At 59.1% G+C, this 16,358-nt stretch overlaps 1 protein-coding gene across 4 annotated transcripts; it reads right to left on the reverse strand.

The window, feature by feature from the left end:
- Nucleotides 1-707: 707 nt before the first annotated feature.
- Nucleotides 708-9,194, reverse strand: LOC136371941 (acidic leucine-rich nuclear phosphoprotein 32 family member B). Of its 4 annotated transcripts, none has more exons than XM_066336334.1 (7): nt 9,050-9,194; nt 6,246-6,395; nt 5,651-5,773; nt 4,487-4,685; nt 4,113-4,231; nt 3,696-3,750; nt 708-2,511 (listed from the first exon to the last, which is right to left on the reverse strand). In XM_066336334.1, exons 1-7 carry the CDS (start codon nt 9,101-9,103, stop codon nt 2,423-2,425), a joined length of 789 nt encoding a protein of 262 aa, XP_066192431.1. In that variant the 5' UTR covers nt 9,104-9,194; the 3' UTR covers nt 708-2,422. The 4 variants fall into 4 exon arrangements, with proteins under 4 accessions (XP_066192431.1, XP_066192430.1, XP_066192429.1 ...); XM_066336333.1 differs by having other exon boundaries at nt 4,113-4,234; XM_066336332.1 differs by lacking the exon at nt 9,050-9,194 and adding an exon at nt 6,556-6,711.
- Between the last annotated feature and the right edge of the window lie 7,164 nt (nt 9,195-16,358).

Genomic DNA, 16,358 nt, shown 5'->3' on the forward strand with positions numbered 1-16,358 from the left:
TCTGTCATCCCTTCTCCTGTCGTCCCTTCCTCCTCCTGTCTTCCCTGCCTTCTGTCATCCCTTCCTCCTCCTGCCGTCCCTTCTTCTCCTGTCATCCCTTCCTCCTGCTGCTGCCATCCCCACACAGGGTGAGCAGCACCCCAGGGTGCCCCAGCTCCCTCCTGCAGCCCCCCCGAGCTGGGACTGTGCCCTCCCCAGTCCCCTCAGGCCCTGAGCAGGGGGATGGACACCCTGAAGTGTCCCTGAGCTGCGAGACCTGACAGTGACAGCTCATCACAGGGTCACAGAGCCCCCCAAGGGGAGGGACCCCGAGGTCCCAGAGAGGGGAGGGGGCACAGCTCAGCCCCCCGTGCCCAGCTGGCACAAGAAGCTGCCCACTGAACACTCCCCTGCCTCCTCCAGGGCAGGTGTCCACCCCCCAAAGGCCAGAGGGGAGACCCTGCCCAAGCTCTGCCTGACCCTAAATCTGGCTCTGGGCCCCTCCAAGGGCAGCACTGGGCCATGGGGGTCCTGCAGACCCCATCGTGCTGGGACCCCACCCCACAGCAGAGCCCCCCCTCTGTCCCCACCAGCCAAACCCAGCCCACCTGGGGACAGGGGACAGTCCCTGCTCCCAGGAGAAACCCAAACCTGCCCCAAGCCCCACTCCGAGCATTCCTGCCTGTTCCCAAGGCAGAGGCAGCCAAGACAAGCTCCATTGCAATGGATTTTTAAAAACTGAAGTCTTTATTAAAGTTTTATCCAAATTTTGTAACAAAAGATACAAAAGGGCTGGAGATCCTTATTTCTGGGACTAGTTTGACCAATCAAAACCTGACAGTTACTAGGCTAATATAAAATCCATACAATCTGCTAAAAATGCAGGGAAAAAAAATTAAAAGTAACTGCTGCTCTGACTTTTTTTTTTTCCTTTTCTTTTTAAAATTCCTTAAAACATTTATAAGTTACTCAGTTTGCATTTTACAGGATTAGTTCTTCTCCGAATGGTCACAGCGACTGTACAATGCAAGAGACACCAGCGAGAACGAAGCGACAGGACCGGGGCCGTGCTGCAGAGCACAACCACCCACCCCACACCCCGCTGGGAGGGGAGGGCTGGAGCCCCGGGGGCGCCCGGAGCGCCCGGAGCACGCAGCGGGAATGCCACAAAGTGCCAGTGCTTGTCTGCACCCCCGGGCAGCAGCACAGCGCTGTCCCCACCCCGAGCATCCCTCCCTCTCCCCGGGCCCTTCTCCCACGGGATGCGCTGGCTGGACACCTCTGGGATGAGAGGGAAGGTGGGAATGGGGCTGGGCTCCCCAAATCCTCCCTCCAGTCACCTCGGGGTGGCACCCCCGGAGTGGGGACACGGGCGGGGAGCTGGAGCTCTGTTCCATGCTGGGAACACAGGAGGAGGAGGATGCCCAGGCCAGGCTGGCACCGGGGGCCTGTGCAGAGGTGGCACTGGCTGGCAGAAGGACCCTGAGAATTTACAGGCTAACACGGTCTGCAGGAGCATCACAGTGATGGTGGCTGCACAGGGCGTACAGTGTGAAATGGAGGCGGATGGAGGAGCAGTATCCCCTCACCTGCATTCCCTACCCCTTCCCAAAGGTGCTGCAGGGCACCGGGAGCCTCCCCACAGCACAGACGCGGCCACAAAACCCCCTCACCTGGCACAGCCCAAGGGAGGGTTCGTAGCTGGCCAATGGGAAAAATGTTCCAGTTTATAAAAATATTAGGAAAGCAAGTGCAGGGCTACTGCAAGGTGCATCAGCAGAGGTACCTGGTCATGCAAGCAGCCCCTCCCTCCCTCCCCCCCAAAACCCCAGGCAACCCCCATCCCCAGCACTAAAGCATCTTCAAGCATGTCCAGAGATCACATCACCATGATTTCAGATCTGACACACCCTCAGGGATGGTTCCGAGTCCACGGAGATGAACCAGATTTTGCACCCGAGATGGCTCAAAAAGCGTCTTCAGAGCCCTGGGCTGAGGGCACGAGGGTGGCAAAGGCCTTCTGTGCTGGCAGGGTGTGAGCTGGAGCTCTGGGTCCAGTGTGGCACAGCTGATTTCAGACACACAGATACCCTAAGGGGGAGATTTTTTTTTTTTCTTTTTTTTGTGATTTTTTTTTTCCCGTGATTTTTTTTTCTCTTTTTTTGTTTTTTTTGTTTTGTTTTGCAAGCTGCTGCACAAACCACCGAACGGAGAAAAGCCTTTGGTCATGAGATACTTGTGAGAAAAAAGTGAGCCTTGTATGGAAGATTCCCCTGAATGCCTACAGTATTCTAAATCTTAAAAAAATATATTGTGGACGCTGCAGCCATACAAAGGGGGAGGAGGAGGAGTGGGAGACAGGGATTTACAGTCTCACACAGACACAACGGGGAGGTTAAGACAAGCACAGTCAGAGTCTGTAAAACTGATTGGCTCGCTGGGATCAGTCATCCTCATCATCCTCTTCATCCTCTGCATCTTCCTCTCCTTCATCCTCTAGACTTCGTTTTCTCTTCTCCCCACACAGATGGTCTGCAAAGAGAAGGGGGATTCACTCTTCCAGCCCAGCCCAGGGGGCAGCAGCTGAGCAAGCACAGGAAAGACTGGCACCATCTGGGAGCAGATCCACCCTGGGCTGACATGAGACACCAACAACTTTCTCTGCCCTCCAAGCATCCTGGGTAACAGCTGAAAAGGGCTTTTTGTTTTTTTTTTTTTTTTTTTGAGCACCCTCAAAAACACAGCATCTGCAGAATTTAGGAATTCCTGACCAAGCTCATGGCCCCCAGTGCTGAGGCCTCAAATCCTGGGTCAGTTCTGGGCCCCTCAGGACAAGAAGGACCTGGAGGGGCTGGAGCATGTCCAGGGAAGGGAACGGAGCTGGGAAGGGGCTGGAGCCCCAGGAGGGGCTGAGGGAGCTGGAAAGGGGCTCAGCCTGGAGAAAAAGAGGCTCAGGGGGGACCTTGTGGCTCTGCACAACTCCCTGACAGGAGGGGACAGCCAGGGAAGCTCAGTCTTGTCCCAGGTGACAAGTACCAGGGCCAAGAGAAAACGGCCTCAAGTTGCATGAGGTGAGGTTTAAGATGGGATATTGGGAAAAATCCCTTCAAGGAGAAGGTGGTCAGGCATTGGCACAGGCTGCCCAGGGCAGTGGTGGAATCACCATCCCTGGAACTGTTCAAAAAGTGTGGATGTGGCACTTGGGGACAGGGGTCAGTGGTGAACATGGTGGCGTTGCACTCACAGGGATTTCCCAGCCTTAACAATTCCATAATTCATCGAAGATTGTTTGAATTCACACCAGCCAGAATATTCTGCCAACTTTCATCTGAGTGTTCATGTTTGTTACAACCAGAGGAGTCTGGCCCCAAGCTCAGGTCCAGGCTGGTGAGAGGGGAAGGTGTCCCCAGGAGATTCCTTCACACACTCCTGTGACAGGAGCCCTGCTCCTGCACCGCCCATCTGTTCCCAGAACTGCTTTTCTAAGCAACTGACCTCACATTTCCCGGAATTACCCAGCATGGCTGGAATTTGGAGGTCCTGAAACCCATCCCTCCCTGTGTGACCCCTGATGATGACACTGCTCAGTACCAGCTTGTCCAGAAAAGTTGCAGCAACAACAGCCCTGCACTGAGGCTGAGGAAGCTCCAAAACCACCAAACATTTGACTGCTGAGGGAGCTCTGCAAGGAATTGGATTGTTAGGACTCAACTCACCCTCCTCAGCTTCATCTTCTTCATCCTCCTCACCATCTTCCTCCTCATCTTCCTCCTGGAATGAAAACAAGAGGCTTTGTTGCACGAACTACAGCCCCATGAGCAGTAACCCCAGTCTTCCCCTCTCCCACCCCACTGAAGGCTCAGGGTGGCAGAAGCTGCTGGTTCTCCAAGAGCTGCTCACATCCCCAGGGACGGGGCTGCATGGATCAGACTCAGAGCCATGGGAAGTGCCAGGCCAAGACTGAACTGGGAAACTCTTTGGAGTTGTGGACTCTCAGGAGTCCAGAGTGCAGGGCAAGAGCCAGAGTGGATGGCAAACTCCTCAGATGTGCCCTGGAGAGGCTCCTGTGACATCTGGGCCACCACACAAGGGACAAACACGTGACCTTGGTGCTGAACCAGTGACAGCCTCACCTCATCATCTACTCCATCCTCCTCCTCTTCACCTTCCAGGTCATCGTCTTCATCTTCCTCGTCATCAATGACTTCTTCATCCAAATCATCTTCCTCCTCATCATCTTCCTCTTCCTCACCTTCTACCAAAGGAGAACGGAGGGAAGTGCCCCAGTTCCCAAATCCAGACACCCCTCAGTGCTCTGTGAGCAGCAGGCAGGGCTCACAGAGGATGAAGAGGGACAGCACCCAGCCCTGTGGATAAGGGGGTGGGGGTACCCCAATAGCCCTCTCCAGTGCCAATCCCCACCTGTGGCACCTTAAGTGGAAAAGAGGTCAAACTTTTTGCAGCAGCAAAACCAGGAGGAGGAAAAACAAACAAAAAAACCCCTCACCTTCCCCATTCTCATAGTCATCTTCCAGTGCATCCCCATCAGCCTCGGGGTCGGAGTCGGGGGCCTCCTGCTCGTCGGCGTCGAAGCCGTCCAGGTAAGTGAGCTGCGGCAGCAGCGCGAAGACGCTCTCCCGGTAGTTGATGAGCATCGTCACCTCGCAGTTGAACAGGTCCAGACTGTGGAGGTTTGGCAACTTTTTCTGCAAAAAGCCATTTGTTATGGTTATATGCAGCACTGACTGAGCATCAGGCAGCCAAGGCGGGGTGGTTGGGGTGCTGCCCGGGTCCGGCACAGAACTGGTTTTGCCCCATAAGCTCCTCAGACGCAGAGGAGTCACTGCTTCTGTTCATTGTGGGCATAGAAAATTTCTGTCCAGCTTCTCTGTCCTGGCTTCCCTCTCTGGAACAAACTCTTTGTGTATTTGCAAATCTTTCTTTCTTCAGAACAGGCCCAGCAAGCTCAGGAGCAGCTGAGCTGGACTCATCCTGCTCAAAGTACCAGGCAGAACAGCAAGCAGAGCTCAGGGAGAGCTGCAGCCTGGATGCCCTTGGCACAGCCCAGCTCAGGCCATCACACTGGGCACCACACCAAAGAAAGGAGGAGCAAGACAATCCCAAATTCCTTCTGGAGGGAAGGGATGGACAAAAGAGCCAATGAGAGAAATGCCCTGTGTCAGGCCTTTCAGATGTCCCTCACAGCAAGTCTTCCTGGGGCAGCTCAGATGGAGCCTCAGAGGCCTTTTGCAGCCTCACTGATCACTGTGGCAATGGGAAAGGGAGCCCTGCAGTGCTGTGACAGCACAACCTTCAGCCTGATGTGACAGATGCCCTCACTGGTGTCCAGTTACCTCATTCCATGACACCCCAGGTGCCACCTACCTCCAACTGCCTCCGACCCTTTCCCGGTCCCTTCTCAGATGGGCACTGAGCATCCACAGTTTTACTCATCCAGCCCCATTTCACGCTTCTTTTAGCAACTGGCTGCTGCTTTTCCAGACTGAGGAGCCATTAACTACTGGCCCAGCCTCAAACTGGGATCAAATCTGTTCCCATCAGAACCACGAAGTGCTGTTGGAACAGTTACCAAGACGTTGGATTCCTGCTGCACAGACTCATTCCCCAAAGGAAAAGTCAACCCTGGGATTCCAGCACAGCCTCTACTCACCAAGGGCTCCAGGGTATTGATGTCTTTGATCTTGTTGCCGCTTAGGTTCAAGTGTGTTAGGTTGGGAGTTTTCTCTGCTAGAACTTCAAGGCCACCAGAAATCCTATTATCACTCAGCTCCAGCTGAAGAGAGGGAATATCACATGGTCACCAAGTGTTTCAGCTCATGATACAGGGAAGGAAATTGCCCAGAGAACTGGGCTACAAGGAGCACCCCAATTTCAGCTCACAGAGCAGCAGGTCAAGTTTGCCCTTAAAACCCCTTTCCCACAGGGACACAGCACTGCCAGCCCACCCCATGCTGGTTAGTGCTCCAAAATCCAAAATATTTATGCTGTCATGAAGCTTCTGACAGCAGCACATGAACAAAAAAGAAAAAAACAAGAAAAAAAAAAAAAGAGAGGAAGGGCACTAAACACTGAAGACCTCAGAAGGGTTTTGGTGCACATTAAAACCGACCCCTCTCACTGGTTCAGAAAGTGAGCAAAGAGCAAAATTCAGGGGCCTTTTTCTGGCAAACACATGAGAACCAAGTGCCACCAGGGGCAGCACAAGGCCCGGGGCTGCTGGAGATGGGACCAGAGCCCTGACTCACCTTCCGCAGCTTGTTGAGTTTGGGGAGGTTGGACACTGACAGCAGGTTGATGTTGATCATGCTGAGGAACTCCAGGTTCTCAAAGTCTGAGGAGAGACCCACCACCTTGCCATCCTCTGAGCGGCAGTTATCCAGGACCAGCTCCTTCACCTGCACAGGGACACCCACAGCTGTCACCACACCTGCCACAGTCCCCCGGGACCCCCAAGGTGACATCACCAACACGTCCAGAGCACGGCTGGGCCTCCAGTTCCACCTCGCTCAAATTTCAGACTTTAAAGCCAAATAACTTCTGGTGACAGTCCCTCACCGTGGTTGGGGTTTCACCCTCTAAGCACAAGCCACCAACACACTCCTGCTGTCCCCACCAAGGTCCCCACCCTCCAGGAAGCAGCACACAGGGGTTTGGAACCACGAGGTCACATCCCAACGCTCTGTGCACACAAGGCATCAATAAAGCTTTCAAAGTCACGCTTCAGGCTCTGCTAACGAGGGGCCAAACGAGGTCAGCTGGGGTTGTCCCCTCCCACTCTGTCCCCCACACCACTGGGGTGCCAGAAAACCTGTCCCCAGAGGACTGACCTCCCTGTGACAGTGTCCAGTGAGGTGACACAGGCGCCTGAGCAGCACTCAGCACAGGAGCCCAACCTCAGGCTGGTGACACAAGACCACTGATAGCACAAACACTGTGCCCAGCACAGATTCCACATCCAGGAACCTTCAGGAGTGGCCAAAAATTCAGCACACGAAGGGATCAACCCCCCAGGACCACCAAACAGCAGCACAGAACTGCTGCTCCCCAACACCTGGGGGGAAGCCTCCCTGTCCCCCCAGGCACAGCCCCAACTCTCACAAACCACCTCCAAAACCTGCTTTTACCCCACACATTCCTGACAGCAAGATGCAAAAATGAGCCTTGGCCAGGAGGCTCATGGTGCTCTCCAAATTCCTCCTTCGCAGCACTCTCATTTTACCTCTCCTGCTCACAGCAGCCAACTATTAGAGACTCATTTTAAAACCACTCTGCCTTCCCAAAGGGAGACTCTGGGGGCTGCTGTGCCATCTTTGCCACCTTCACAGCACCAGCTCAGAATGAATTATTGCTTCAAACTCCTTCAGTGGCATCGTTGATGGGGGTTGAGTGGAGGCTCTGCCAAAAGTTTTGGAGCCGAGTGTGTTTTGCTCCCAACACTCCAGAAAAATGCTCCAAGCACACTGAACCTGTCACCGTGGTGGACCGTAAAGGTGGCAAAGGCCAGACCGGGTGGCTGCTGCTGTGTTGTGTGGGCACAGAGGTGAGTCTGAACTGCACCAGGTTATCACAAATCCTGGAATGGTTTGAGGTCGGAAGGGACCTTAAAGCCCATCCCATTCCACCCCTGCCATGGCAGGGTCACCTTCCACTGTCCCAGGCTGCTCCAAGCCCTGTCCAGCCTGGCCTTGGACATTCCAGGGATCAGGGGCAGCCCCAGCTGCTCGGGCACCCTGTGCCGAACCCAGCCAAGCCCAGCCCAACCAGACCGGCCCCTTTCTGCGGGCCCGGGCCGCGCTGCAGCTGCAGCAGCTCCGGGACACGCAGGGACAGCCGGCCCCGACCCCGGCGGCTCTGCAATTCCTGGCGTCACTCCCCGGGGACCGGGCGCTCCTCCTGCCCAGGCGCTCTGCTGCTGCAACCCTCGCCATGCGCCGAGCCGCTTTAATCTCCACCCAAAGGCCGCTCACAGCCGCTCCCCAGCGCTCGGGGCCGCAGGTGCCACGACACCGAGTGTCGCCGGGGCCAGGGAGGGACCGGCCCGGCCCGGGCACGGGGACATGCGGGGAGAGCGGACGGGGAGATCCAGGGAAAGGGAAGAGGAGAGAACCATGGAAAGGGAAGCACCAGGAAGGGGCGGCCGGAGGAAGAGAAGCGCCGGGGATGAGGCGGCCCGGAGCGGGGCTGCAGAGCCGGGCCCGGCCCCGCGGCGGCCAGCGGCGGTGCCCCAGCGCCCCGAAAGGTTCCTCCCCGCAGCCCCCAGCCGCTCCCCGGGCGGAGGAGCCGCTCCGGGCGCCGCTAACATGGCCGTGCCGCCATGGCCGCCCCGGGCCGGGCCCGCTGACTGCGCTGCGGGGGCCTGTGCGGCCCTGCCCGCCGTGCTGCCCCCGCGGGCCGTGCCGGGCCGAGCTGTGCCGTGCCGTGCCGGGCTGTGCCGTGCCGTGCCGGGCCGTGCCGGGCCGTGCCGTGCCCCACCGGGCCGTGCCGTGCCGTGCCGTGCCGTGCCGTGCCGTGCCGTGCCGTGCCGTGCCGTGCCGTGCCGGGCCGTGCCGTGCCGTGCCGGGCCGTGCCGTGCAGGGCCGGCTGTGCCGGGCCGGGCCGTGCCGTGCCGGACCATGCCGGGCCGAGCCGTGCCGGGCCGTGCCGTGCCGTGCCCGGGCCGTGCCGTGCCGTGCCGGGCCGTGCCGTGCCGTGCCGTCCGTGCCGTGCCGGCCGCCGTGCCGTGCCGGGCCGTGCCGTGCCGGGCTGTGCCATGCCGTACCGGGCCGGGCCCCGCCGCCGCCTCCAGCGCGGCCCCGGGCCGGGCGGGCCCCGCGCACGTGCGCGCCGCCATGCCGGGCCGGGCCGGCCGGGCGGGAGCGCTCCCGCCGCCGCCGCGCTCCCGCGCCCCCGCATCCCCGCCCCGCCGAAGCCGGCCGGGCCCCGCCGTGCCGCATCCCCCCGCCGTGCCGCATCCCCCGCCGGCCGCTCTCCCGCCGCCGCCGCCGCCGCCCCGCGCGTCCCCGCCGCAGCACGTGCCGCCCGCTGCCCCCCCCCCGCTCCCCGCCGCTACCTCGCTCGGCTTCTTGTTGCGCAGCTCCAGCGTCAAGCGCCTCTCCATCTCCATGCTCCCCCGCTCCGCTCCGCCGGGCCCGAGCCGCGCTGCGCTCCCGGTGCCGCTCCCGCCCCCGCCCGCGCGCGCCGCCGCCCGGCGCAGGAAGAGGCGCCAACGGCAACAAAGGCGCGCGCGCCGCGCTCCCCCCGCCCGCGCCGCACAGCGCCCCTGCCGGCACCGCCCACAGCCCGGGGACGCGGGTTCGAGTCCCGCGCCGCCGCCGGCCGCGACCCACCCCGGGTACCGCCTTCCAGAGGCGCTTTCGATCCCCTGGCACCGTGTCCCCTTCTGCAGTGCCGCCTTCCCATCCTCAGATGTTGTGTTCCAGCCTCCAGCACCGTGTGGAATGCCCGTCCTCCAGAGCTGCATTCCCATCCCCAGGCACCATGTTGCAGTCTCCAGCACCATGTTCCCATCCTCAAGAACCATGATTTCTTCTCCAGAGCCACTTAACCATCTCCAGAGCCATGGTCCCATCTCCAGAGCCACATTCCCATCCTCAGGCACCTGTTCCCACCGCCAGGCATTGTGTTCCAGTCTCCAGTGCTGTGTTCCAACCTCCAGAGCCACATTTCCAACCCCAAGCATTGTGTTCCAGTCTCCAGCACTGTGTTCCAATCTCCAGAGCCACATTTCCAACCCCAGGCGATGTGTTCCAGTCTCCAGTGCTGTGTTCCCATCCTCAGGCACCACAGTTGCTCCTCCTGAGCCACATTCCCGTCCCCAGGTACCACAGTTCCTTCTCCAGCACCACGTTCCCATCATCAGAACCGTGTTGCCATCCTCAAGTGCCATGTTCCCAACCCCAGGCACCGTGTTTCCATCTCCAGTGCTACATTCCTGTCCTCAAGCACTGTGTTCCCATCCCCAGACACCATGTTCCAGTCTCCAGCACTGTGTTCCCATCCTCAGGCACCACCGTTCCTTCTCCAGAGCCACATTCCCATCCCCAGATCACACGGTTCCATCTCCAGAGCTGTGTTCCCACCTTCAAGCACTGTATTCCCATCCCCAGGCACTGTGTTCCAGTCTCCAGAGCCACATTCCCAACTCCAGGCACAGTGCTCCAGTGCCCAAGGACTGTTCCCACCCCCAGGCACCACAATCCCTTCTCCAGCTCCATATTCCCACCCCCAGGTGCCTCTGGCAACGTCCTGACTCCTGAGGGTTCAGCCAGGTGGGGGTCAGGCTCTTCTCCTGAGCCCAAGCACAGGACAAGAGCAAACGGCCTCTGGCTGCTCCAGGGAGGTTTAGTTTGGAGATCAGGAGCAATTCCTCCAGAGAAAGGGCGCTCAGGCACTGGCACAGCTGCCCAGGGCAGAGTCACCACCCCTGGGAGTGGTGAAACCTGTGGATGTGGCACTTGGGGACGTGGGTTAGTGGTGGCCTTGGCAGTGCTGGAGTAATGGCTGACTCGATGGTCCCAGAGGGCTTTTCCAACCTCAGCATTTCTGATTCCATGTTCCCACCCCAGGGTCACTTCCCCACCCCCAATGCCACTTATGTTCATGTCCCAGTGCCACATTCCCATCCCCGGCCACGTTCCTGTCCCTGGTACCACTTTTCTGTCCCCAGTGCCATGTTCTTGTCCCCACTGCCACATTCTCATTCCTGTCCACAATGCCACTTTGTTGTCCCTACTGCCATATTCTTGCCCCCAGTGCCACGTTCCTGTCCCCAGTGCCACATTCCCATGCCCAGGGCCATATTCCCATTCCCAGGGCCACATTCCTGTTCCCAGAGCCACATTCCCCTCCAGTGCCACCCTCTGTCCCCAGTACCACATCCCTATCCCCATTGTCACTCCTCTGTCCTCAGTGCCACTTTCCTGTCCCCAGTGCCACTCCTCTGTCCCCATTCTCTGTCCCCAGTGCACTTCTCTGTCCCCAGTGCCATTCCTGCCCCAGTGTCACTCCTCTGTCCTCAGTGCCACTTTCCTGTCCCCAGTGCCACATCTCTGTCCCCAGTGCCACATCCCTGACCCAGTGCCACTCTCTGCCCCCATTCTCTGTCCCCAGTGCCACATTCCTGTCCCCAGTGCCACTCCTCTGTCCCCAGTGCCCCCTCTGTCCCATTCTCTGTCCCAGTGCCACATTCCTGTCCCCCTGCCCGGCCCCTGTCCCAGCCCATCCCGCGTGCCTGCCCTCGGGGCCAGGCTGATAAAGGCAGGGTGGTGGCCGGGCTCTGGGCTCAAGGAAGGACAGATAACAGCAGGAGCTCCCCGTCCCCGTCACCGTGGGGCTGGGGTGATGTTTTTCCCTTCGCTGGTGTGACAGGAGCGCACAGAGCCCTGGGCTCTCCTGGCCAGCCCCGAGCTGCAGAGTCGGGAATGCTGCTGGCGTCACAGGGGCCAGGACAGGCTGGGGACGGTCACTGCCCATGGCCCGGCGGTGGCCTCAGGCCCTGCTGTCCTTCCAGGGGGTGACAGAGCTGGTGGGACCCCCTGAAGGGCTGGGGAAGGTCCCCTCAGGCACAAGGCCACCAGTGCCAGCGACCCCACACAGGAGGAGGATTCCTGCAGGATTTGGGCACTGCTGCCTGCTGCTGCATCAAAACTGCTGAAAAAGGAGCCAGAGAGATCTCTCTTATCCACGACCAAGCTCCGAGTAAACAGGACACGAGGGCTCACAGGCCAGGCCCCATGGTCCTCATTGTCCCTCTGGCAGAGGGCCACCAGCCTGCCTGTATGGCAGGAAATGGCTTTGTGGGCCACTGTGGGTCATTTCTGCCACTTGGCTCAAAGGCCAGCCTGCTCTCCCTGGGAGGAGCAGAACGTTCAGCAGAGGGGCTCAGCTCCAAAGGACCAAACCCACTCTTTTTCAGAGCAGATAAGGATATCTCCGTGTAGAGAATTGGCTTGGTGCGTTTTGGCAGCTCTGTGACTTCTCTCGCTGAACACGCTCGGTTTCTCCAGCCAGAGAGTGAGAGGCGGAGGACACCACAACAGCTCCCTCCTTGGGTGGCCCTAAGGAGACACCCAAAACCACCCAGTCCTGGGGCTGTGTGGGGTGGGCAGAGGGCAGAGGGTGAGTGGTTTTGGGGGCACTGAAGAGTGGACAGCAGCCCCAAGGCTGGAGTAAGGACAAGCTCTGAGTGCCCTGCCCGGCTCAGTCACAGCCCGTGCGTGATGCGGGAAGGGGGTTGGAATCACGGAATTTTTTAGGTAGGAAAAGAGCTATAAGATCATCGAGTCTACCGTAAGGTCAAGGCCAAGCTGGACGGGGCTTGGAGCAGCCCGGGACAGTGGAAAGTGTCCCTGCCATGGCAGGGTGGCACCGGATGAGCTTTAAGGTCCTTTCCATCCCAAACCATTCCTTGATTTGATGATTTTACCATCGAGCCCGGCCACCATCGTGTGGTTCGGTGTGAGCCCAGGCTCCTCTGGCCCTTTTGTGCTCCACCAAGCCCCTCTCTTGGGGGCAAAGGCAGGTCAGCACCCGAGGGGTCCCGGCTCCCCGCCCCGAGCCCCGCCGGCCGCAGCAGCCCCGGAGCTCTCGAGCCATCCCCGCTCGCTGATCGCATTTGTTTAAGGTTCTTTCATGTCCCCTTTGAGGCTCGTTTCCTGTCCTTTGTAGCAAACAATGGCCTTCCCCCCCGCCTGGGCCGGGGTGGCTTTATCTCCCCTCCCTGGGCCGCGCTCCGAGGGAGCTGAGCTTTATGTTTGCCTTCCAATAAAACCCCTGCTCTGCTTCTCCCGAATGGATTTTAAAGCTGCGCTCGCAGGGGATGTCTGGGAGATGCATTTTCAGCAGCTCGGTTCTCTGCGCTGGGGCAGATTAAGGCGAAGCCGGTATTTACTGCGGGGTGGCAGCGCTGGGAGGCTGCACTGGAACTGCTGACAGCGGTTGAAAATCAGGTCTGGAGCTTTTCAGGCAAGCGCAGCACAGATGCCGAGAAAAACGTATTATCTGTCTGTTATACAACACAATATCACCGGCCTGTGTTTTACAGTGTTTAACTGCTTCGTTCCCGGCCCGGTGCCTCCTCTGACTCCCTGGGAGCCCGGCTGTGCTTAAGGCTGCTGTCCTTCCCCAAAACACCCCAGATGTCCTGGTGGCTGCAGATCCCCAGCAGCCAGGAGGGCTGGGGGTGTTCACTGGAGAAGAGAAGGCTCCAGGAGAGCTCCGAGCCCCTGGCAGGGCCTAAAGGGGCTCCTGAGAGCGGAGAGGGACTGGACAAGGGATGGAGGGACAGGACACAGGGAATGACTTCCACTGCCAGAGGCAGGCTGGATGGGATATTGGGAAGGAATTGTTGGCCCAGAGCACTGTGGCTGCCCCTGGATCCCTGGCAGTGCCCAAGGCCCTGGACAGGGCTTGGAGTGACCTGGGACAGTGGAAGGTGTCCCTGCCCATGGCAGGGAGTGGAATCGGGAATAGGAGGTCTCCAAGGACCATTCCAACCCAATTCAATCATTCTGGGATTCCATGATAGGCAGTTTGCTCCAGAGACCCTCGGGGCAGTTTGGGAATGGGCAGTGGATGTGCAGGATCTGCAGACTGGAGGATGGCATCAGCTTCACTGAAGGTTTACAAGCCATAGGGAATCTGCTGGGATACCAAAAGACCCAAACGGTTCCCTTGTGCAGCCCAACCGCTCCCAAGGAGGAGCAAATGAGGTTCATGCAGGCCCTGGTAGCCCTTAGAAGAAATTGGTAGAATCCTGGACCGGTTTGGAGTGGAAGGGACCTTAAAGATCGTTTAGTTACAACCCCTGTGACTTTTGTTTGTTCATTTTCTGGTGGAAATCAGGATCTAAAACTCTCGGGTACCCTGGGTCCCTCCTTTACACCTGTATCCCAGGTTTCCCCACACTCCATATCATCATTCTGCCCCCAGATCCCAATCTGCCCTCTCCCCCTGCCATGGGTGTTCCTTTTCCCCCCATATCCCAATCCCATTCCCCCGTACCCCAATCCCCGTTCCCCCCGTACCCCAATCCCGTTCCCCGTTCCCCAACCCCTTTTCCCCCGTACCCAATCCCCGTACCCCAATCCCCGTTCCCCAATCCCGTTCCCCAATCCCCATTCCCCCGTACCCCAATCCCCATTCCCCAATCCCCGTTCCCCAATCCCCGTTCCCCAATCCCTGTACCCCAATCCATTCCCGTACCCCAATCCCCGTTCCCCAATCCCCGTTCCCCCGTACCCCGTTCCCCGTACCCCAATCCCCGTTCCCCATTCCCGTACCCCAATCCCCGTTCCCCAATCCCCGTACCCCAATCCCCGTACCCCAATCCCTGTACCCCGTTCCCCGTACCCCAATCCCCGTTCCCCAATCCCCGTACCCCAATCCCCGTTCCCCAATCCCCGTACCCCAATCCCCGTACCCCAATCCCTGTACCCCGTTTCCCGTTCCCCGTACCCCAATCCCCTTCCCCAATCCCCGTTCCCCAATCCCCGTTCCCCAATCCCCGTTGCCGCTCTCCGGCTGCACCGCGGCCCCGTTACCCGCAGGGGGCACGGGCACGGCCATGGGGGGCCCGTGGCCTTTGGGGTCCCGGGGTCCGGGGGTCCCCGGGACGGGCCGGGGGCACAGGGAGGGGTCCCTCCTGTGCAGGGGGGGTCTGAGCACGGCCGGACCCCGGCTGACCCCGGGCACGGTGTCCTGGTCCGGGGTAACGCGGGCTCCCAAGCCGGCGCTGCCGGACTGGGGTGCGACCTCCAGCGGCTTTTTGTGACTCGGGACGAGGCGGAGGTGGCCCGAGGGTTTGGGTGGCACCAGGGTCCCTGCAGACACTTGGCAGAAGGGGCCGAAACGGGAGCATTAACCCAGCAACACCACGGGCACCGCCAAGCCCTGTCCCCAAGTGCCACATCCACGCTGCTTTGGAGCATCTCCGGGGATGGGGACTCACCAGTGCCCCGGCAGCTGTGCCAGCGCCTGGCCGCCCTCCCCTAAAGGAATTTCTCCCAATATCCATCTAAAACTCCCTGGCCCAGCCTGAGGCTGTTCCATCTCCTCCTGTCCCTGTCCCCTGGGAGCAGAGCCCGACCCCCCGGCTGTCCCCTCCTGTCAGGGAGTTGTGCAGAGCCACCAGGTCCCCCTGAGCCTCCTCTTCTCCAGGCTGAGCCCCTTTCCAGCTCCCTCAGCCCCTCCCGGGGCTCCAGCCCCTTCCCAGCTCCTGTCCCTGGACACACTCCAGCCCTCAATGTCACTTCTTGGGGTGAGGGTCCCAAACTGTCCCCAGGACCTGAGGCACTCAGCAGTGCCAGCACAGGGGACAGCCACTGCCCTGGTCCTGCCGGCCACACTCCTGATCCAAGCCAGGTTCAGTGGCCTTCCCGCTCCCCTGGGCACACACCGGCTCCTGTTCAGCCACTGCCTCTCTGCCCTGCAGTAATTAGCACTGCTCTGCAGTAATTAGCCCTGCTCTGCAGTAATTAGCTGTGGATTCTGGCATGCCCGTGCCGTGTAACCATGAAACAACAGCCAGCCCCTATCCCAGAGCAGATCTGGAGGCACCTTGCCTGATGTCCCCGATAGGGAAGCTGGGCTGTGCAGGGCGGGTATTGACCGCCAGCACCGCCCTGCACACAGCCAGGCCCAGACAATCCTGCACCACATCCGCTGCCTTGGACAGAGAGGGTGGGAACGGCTCTGGCTGCAGCCCCAGGGGAACACAGCAGGGCTGTGCCTGGGGTGGGATTTGGGGAGTCAGGGCTGCCCTAGGGAGCTGTCCCCACCTCACCTGCCCATGGAGTTGTCACCTCCAGTTGCCCCAAGCACCTCCCACGCTGCTTGCAAGGCTTGGTAAAAATGAATTGCTGGTTTTACAATGTCCCCCAGCTCAGCCAGACCAAGCAGTAACACCAGGAACAGCCACAAGGTTGGTTGTTCTCCGAGCCCTTGGAGCTGTCAGCGTGTTTTTGTGCTTGATAAGGCTTCGTGTTCTTTGCTGGAATCCACTTTGGTCCTGTGGAGACACAGGTATACCCTTTGCCCCAGGTTATTAGTGAAAATGAACTTTTAATTAGTCCTGTTTCTGGAGTTTTGATCAAAACGAAAGGATTTTCTTTCAATTTTGCCTGTGTGTTATTCTGAAAAAGCCTAATAATTGGTGGATTTGGTTCTGCAAAAGAGCTATTTAAAAATTTAAAACATACAAGGCTTTATTTAAGCGCATTCAAAGCGTTGTCTCTGTCTCCCTGTTTGCAAGACTTGGTAAAAATTAATTACTGGTTTTACAATGTCCCCCAGCTCAGCCAGACCAAGCAGTAACACCAGGAACAACCAGAATGGCAATTCCTGCTTGGCACTGCCCAGGG

The sequence above is a fragment of the Sylvia atricapilla genome, chromosome 26, assembly GCF_009819655.1.
Source record: "Sylvia atricapilla isolate bSylAtr1 chromosome 26, bSylAtr1.pri, whole genome shotgun sequence".
In the NCBI taxonomy this organism is placed as follows: Eukaryota; Metazoa; Chordata; class Aves; order Passeriformes; family Sylviidae; genus Sylvia; species Sylvia atricapilla.